The following is a 6,459-nucleotide window of genomic DNA, read 5'->3' as shown; positions in this document are numbered from 1 at the left end:
CATTCGCCCTTTTGTTAATTCTATCTAGATTTATTCGGGTTCAATTATTTTGCTGTTTATGAACACGCAAAATAATCCACACGTCCTTTCCACGTGAAAACCCACGTAAATTTCTCTACAGGGAGTTACGTGACTTTCAGTTGAACATTATTAAAAAATAAAATGACATCTATCTGATTTACACGTAAATGCACGCATACTAATCACCTCCACGACATTACTATCTTGGTCTACACAGTTTGACAGTACCCCCATTAAGTTGGACCCCTCAGTATTGTACCCCAAACAACAATGGCGTCGCATTGATTTTCTATGGAGTGATTTCCCGCCCAGTATTTTTGACGTTTCAGATTCAGTCACAGAAAAATGGCGACGTGCCGGGGGGTCGATACTAATGCAAACTACGTGAAATTGGGTATTTTAGCGGTATATAAATTTTCACATATTGTGATAAGATATGATGTCACTGTATCGTCTCATGAAGACTTTTTCAAATTTGACGAGTGAAAGTAATAAAAAAAGTTGTTTTTTTCATTTCAAATTTTTTTTTTGGATAAGACGATAGCTTATAAGCAAACCACTTTTCTTCTCAGTTTGCCTTAGACAACAAAGTGAAAAGATAAACTATGGTCATCGGACGATACAAGTTTCATATGGGAGCTGTCAAAAGCTCGGTCAAAATGGAAAGCTCTATCACAAAGATAGAATAGAGGGAGAGAACTTCTGACATTATGTCAACCAATCGACTTGTTTGATATCTGTCAAACAGCAAATCATTCTATTTCTGATTTTTCTTCATTTTTTCATCAAATATTGACTAAACTGAAATAAAAAATGAACTGTTAGATTCAGGAAACGACGGCCTATCAAATGAGGTCAAAAAAGCCACTATTTTGGGAAAATTAAAATACCTAATTCACGTAAATAGTACGGGAGAAGTTGGATGAAAAATATTCACATAGCTTGTACCGTAATTTCGACGTGAAAATTATTTTGAGTGTAGTTACTTCAGTGTGATTTTCATGTTTCCGCTGATTACTTTTTTTGTAGAGTGCATTTCGGAATTCTACCGATTTTGTATTACCTCTCATTTCATTTACTTTGACACTTTTTTTTTCAAGGAGTGACGGATTACGAACATCAACAAATCTCTCTTGTGGCGCGGGCCTAGCGGGGCTTCTGCTTTAGGCTTCAATTAATCCCAACAATTTTAGTATTAAAGAGATACTTTCAAAGCAACAGAAAAGTTTAAAATCGATTCGCAACGATGGCGAACCGTACGGTGAAGGACGCGAAAAATGTGCACGGTACCAATCCACAGTATTTGATCGAGAAAATCATCCGTTCCCGCATCTACGATTCCAAGTACTGGAAGGAGCAATGTTTTGCCCTCACGGCCGAACTGCTGGTGGACAAGGCAATGGACATACGCTTTCTCGGTGGCGTGTTTGGAGGAAACATCAAGCCCACGCCGTTTCTGTGCTTAACGCTTAAAATGCTACAGATTCAACCGGAAAAAGATATTGTGGTGGAGTTTATCAAAAACGAAGAGTTTAAATATGTTCGGGCGCTGGGGGCGTTCTACCTTCGATTGACGGGGTCTTCGTTGGACTGCTACAAGTATCTGGAGCCGCTATATAATGATAATCGTAAATTGAGACGACAGAATCGGATGGGTCATTACGAGCTGGTACACATGGACGAGTTTATTGATGATTTATTGCGTGAGGAACGGGTTTGCGATATAATTCTACCTCGCATACAGAAGCGGCATGTGCTGGAGGAGAACAATGAGCTGGAACCGAAAGTGTCCGCGCTGGATGATGATTTGGACGAGGAAATGCCTAGTGACGATGAAAATCTAGAGGAAATTGCTGAGGCACTCAAAGCTAAGGAAAGAGGGAAGAAGATGGAAACTATCAAGATCAGAGAGAGCAAGCGGGGAGACCGATCAACGTCTAGGGAACGACAGATGGAGAAAACGAAGGACGCTAGTGGCGCGCACGGTAGGGATCGCGGTGCGGAACGGCACCGGGATTATGACAGAGGCAGAGACTACGAGAGGCGAGAGTAAGTTTTTGTGAAACGTTGATTTTTGTTTCTATGTTTAGCTAAATTGTCTTTTTTATTGCAGGCCGTTAACCGATCATCGCCATAAAGAACGAGAAGCGCGTGAGAAGGATCGCGACCGCCAAAGGCGACATGAAAGAGATCGTCAGGATGACCGCGAAAGACGTCACGGCGATAGGGATAGGGACCGAGAGAGGGAGCGGGATAGAGATCACCGGGAAAGAGACTACGAAAGGACCCGCGAGCGCGATTATGAACGAGAACGAGATTACGATAGACGAAGGCGATAGTTTCAATAAAATAACTGGCATTTACAAAGTAACTGATGAACAAGTGTTTGTTGTTTTGAAGACTACGTAAATTTAAACAATTTACAATTAGAATTATTGGCTTACCATGATTTTTGAATCTCTTACGTACTAATTTGCACGAACGTTCGTTTGGTTAGTTCTTTCCGCTTGCGTCTCTGGTCTTTCATTTTTCTGCTTTTGGTAGCATCTCGGAACAAGGCTACATCTTGATTCTCTTCTAGCTCACGTTGTAACATCTGCATGCCATGAAAGTTGACCCCAATCATATCTCGCAGCTCAACGATAGTACCTTGCAGTTTTTCGATGATCTGTTGAATCACTGGCAGCAGAATCTGATTGTTAACAATCGGTTTTTGATGTACGCGAAACAAGAAGAGTACAACTTTGCAAATAATTTCTGTCGCATCTTGCCGGTTTTTTGTTAATTTTGGGATGCGCTCCAGCAGTTCACATACGGCCGAAAATGGTAATAGTAAAAGTGCTTCCTCCAAATCGCTTGCTCGAATACGGCTCAGAACTGCCAGTACAAAATCATCTGTATTGGTCGCTTCGTATGCAAACATCAGCGGTGGAATAATGTTCTTACTTTCCTCCTGTTCGAATTGTTTGCTAACTTCCAAGCACTCTAGAATGTTTTCGGCTGCTTTCTCCGATCCAATCGTTTTCTTGGAAGGCAACTTTAAGCCAGGTAGCCCTGGCACGGTTGAATCCTCACCAGTTGCTAGCGTAGTGTTTTCTAATTCTTCACGTTCCTCTTCTTGGACATCTTGAAGCACCAAAGGCTCGTCTGTTCGTTCGAACAACCGCAGCGTTCGGTCGGTACCACAGCTGACGACAAACTTTCCATTTGGACTGACGGCCAGGCCATGCGCTTCTCCGACGTGGCCAGGCAGAGTTATAATCTTGTCGAAACTATCAGCATCCCATTGCTTTATTTTACCATCCTTCCCACACGAGAAAAACATGTGAGTTTTCGGGATAAACTGCAGACCCATAACGGAATTATCATGCCCGATCAGTGACCTGTGACAGTCGCCGAAGTCCATTCCCCAAATCTTGATGCTCCTGTCGGCAGATCCAGTTACGATCAGATTTGAGTCGTATGAAATGTCCATGCAGACAACTGGCAGCTTGTGTCCGTACAGTGAAAGGTAGAACTTCAGCGTGTCCATGAAGAAAATTTTAACCGTGGTATCCAACAGTGCTACGGCGATGTACTTGCTGTTGCGGGAGACACGCACGCACAGGACCGTCTCTTCCAGCTTCAGTGTGTTCTTGTGAAGCAACGACAGAATCTGAAAGTAGTAAATTAGAAAAGCGATGAAACAATATTCTTAGCTCTAAGAAGAACGTAACCGCTTTGAAGTTAAGTTTAATTACCTTCACTTCGCTATTGTCCTTCCGATTAGGATCCTCAACCAGTTCGAAGCTCCAAAATTTGACCGTCATATCGCCTCCCCCGGATACACAACCACGCGAATCTGGCAACAGTACGATGCTCCACAACTCTTTTTCATGAGCTGCTACCCGCTCGATTATCTCTCCGATGACGATGTCTACAATCAACAGTTCGCCCGTTTTCAAACCCACAAGCACGTGTCGGTCACCGGGCACAAAGCAGGTGCTGACAACGTAACCCGTATCGATGGTTCTCAGGCAAGATTGCGACGCTCGGCTCCACAGCTTCAACGATTCACCGCTTCCGGAAGCGATCGCCAGATTGTCCGAGCTAAAGGTCACACATCGAACTTCCGATGGGTGCCCTTGCTGTCGAATCGTGTGCATTACCTTTGCTTCGGCGTGCTTCTCAAGGATGTTTATACTGTACACTTGTAATAAATTCTTACTATATGTAACGCAAAGACGAAGTTCATCTCCCTTTCCTAACAGCAAATCAAACGATTTGATTTTTTCCGGAACTGCAACCTCTGGAAGCCGTCGAATTTCATCTACCAACGATAGTTGCCTTTGTGCTGTATTTTCGGTACTTTGTCTATCGGTTTTCGCGTCCAATTTTTTCAGACGTTTCGTTAGCCGTGCCAGTGCTTCGTCATCGTTGTTAAAGTAGAAAAGCTCTATCTTACGATCTGTTCCATGACAACCTAAAATCTGTCCACCGCTTTCGGCAATCAAATTCATTGTTCTACCGAAACCGGATCGCTGGATATGACCCGCCAGCCCACATCGAAATGGGCATGTCGCTTCGGACTCCAGCAGCAAATCATCCGGTGAACCGGTTAGCTCCTGTACTGAACTATTTCTGTTCTCAGTAATTTTGTAGACTGTCAACTGAGAGTCACCCGATCCGGCCACAAGAAAATCATCGTTCCGCATCAGAGCAATACTCCAAACTTCGCTCCTGTGGTCAATAATAGTCTTAAAACAACACTGAGTTTCAATGTTCCAAAATTTGATTTGCGTGTCTTTTGAGCTGGATATCACAACTTCGTGATATTTCTGCATAAAGCAAGCATCAGTTATCGGTGCATTGTGACCTATCAAACGACATTTTCCACTCTGCGCCACTACATCCGTAATGACCAAATCATTATCTAAACCACCCGACACCAGTTTTAATCCGATCAGATCGTAATTCATGGCACTTACCGCCGATCTGTGGGCTGCGAATGTACACACCGATTGGCGGCTGTCGAAATTGAACACTTCAATAACCCCATCTGCGTAGCCTACGGCCAAATGCTTCTGATCGGGACTAGCTCGAAGATAGGTTACCTCTTGTTTTTCTCTGGTTAACTCCAGCACTTTTTCGCCACGTCTGTATTAAGTTAGCACACAATTATTATCCTGGTAATTAAACAAACATACCATGCTACTTACCGCGTGTTCCAAACGAGAACCTTTTCGGCACCGGCCACGGCCACGAATTGACCATCCTTACCGCCTACCGAAACAAATGAAACATTTGCTCGGCCACTAGCAATGATATTGAAAATGGATCCCGGTTTAAAGGCTAAATACTGTTTTGTTAAGCCCATGTTTTAGTAAATACACGCGGTCTGACTTAGTATAAAATAAACAGTGCAACTTATGAAACAACTTCAGCAATTTAAATAAAAGATTTCAAAAGATCACCACCATAAACGAAAACATGCTGGTTTTAACTTATATATTTTCGATGAAAAGTAGTAGCCAGTGATTCCAGAAATTTTGGAATAAATAATTATGATCGCAAACATTTTCAAGTTACACTGAACATAATCGACGTGACATTATTGCCCTTTATATGACTAATTAGACTACTGTGATAATCATTTAATGCAACATACCGCATTTTGCACCGGTAATCTGACACTAAAGTGGCTTTTAGTTTAATCAACTTATCCAGCTTGTTACGAGCCATAATGGTGAACGTGTTCGTAATATTTGATGAACAGCATTTTTGACATTTCCCTAATACATCGCACATTTTCTTTCCGTATACATTCCTTTAGTTTTACCGTGAACGCGCAGAAAGAAAACGTGCGATGATGTATTAGGGAATTGTCAAAAATGCCGTTCAAATATTACGAACACGTCCGCCATTATAGCTCGTAAAAAGCTGGATACGTTTGACTTCTTTTTCACTTCATTTTGCTTGAGCGAAATCGTGTGCGAGATTCGACTGTGACAATCGTGTAAATCGGGGTAGTCTAAATAAGGGCAAATGTCGCAATACATATTTATCAGATTCATTTAAATTTCTACTATGCTGTGAGACATTTCGCGAAATTTATAACTTTTTTGTGAAAATTTGACAGCTCGATAATTATTCTCCTTGAGTGGTTAAAATCCAGTTCAGAATGGGAACCATTTCATATTTGACAGATTGATAGTTTGCTCAATGAGAGCATATAAGGCGAGAATGAAGATATGTTTCTGAAATAGCAAATTTCTTCATTCAGTCTGGGTTGGAATTGGATGAATTTTTGGTGTTCATTTGCTCCTATTTGATAGATAAATCAACCCGGGTTGAATAAATAAATTCGTTATACGATAAGCATCCATACATTGGTAAAACAATAATGCAACGAAAAATTAGTGAAACACATCCAAGTTCTTTTCCTCGCCTGTGCATATC

At 41.8% G+C, this 6,459-nt stretch overlaps 2 protein-coding genes across 2 annotated transcripts; one reads left to right on the top strand and one right to left on the bottom strand.

Moving 5' to 3' along the window:
• Positions 1 to 1,187: 1,187 nt before the first annotated feature.
• On the top strand, positions 1,188 to 2,366 carry LOC128744214 (pre-mRNA-splicing factor 38). The gene is made up of 2 exons (XM_053841056.1): positions 1,188 to 2,070; positions 2,135 to 2,366. Exons 1-2 carry the CDS (start codon positions 1,268 to 1,270, stop codon positions 2,358 to 2,360), a joined length of 1,029 nt encoding a protein of 342 aa, XP_053697031.1. The 5' UTR covers positions 1,188 to 1,267; the 3' UTR covers positions 2,361 to 2,366.
• Positions 2,367 to 2,464: 98 nt separating this feature from the next.
• On the bottom strand, positions 2,465 to 5,457 carry LOC128744204 (WD repeat-containing protein 3). The gene is made up of 3 exons (XM_053841037.1): positions 5,220 to 5,457; positions 3,762 to 5,157; positions 2,465 to 3,676 (listed from the first exon to the last, which is right to left on the bottom strand). Exons 1-3 carry the CDS (start codon positions 5,375 to 5,377, stop codon positions 2,483 to 2,485), a joined length of 2,748 nt encoding a protein of 915 aa, XP_053697012.1. The 5' UTR covers positions 5,378 to 5,457; the 3' UTR covers positions 2,465 to 2,482.
• Between the last annotated feature and the right edge of the window lie 1,002 nt (positions 5,458 to 6,459).

The sequence above is a fragment of the Sabethes cyaneus genome, chromosome 3, assembly GCF_943734655.1.
Source record: "Sabethes cyaneus chromosome 3, idSabCyanKW18_F2, whole genome shotgun sequence".
In the NCBI taxonomy this organism is placed as follows: Eukaryota; Metazoa; Arthropoda; class Insecta; order Diptera; family Culicidae; genus Sabethes; species Sabethes cyaneus.
Note: the sequence above shows the minus strand (reverse complement) of the source record. Positions and strands in the feature narration are given on the sequence as shown.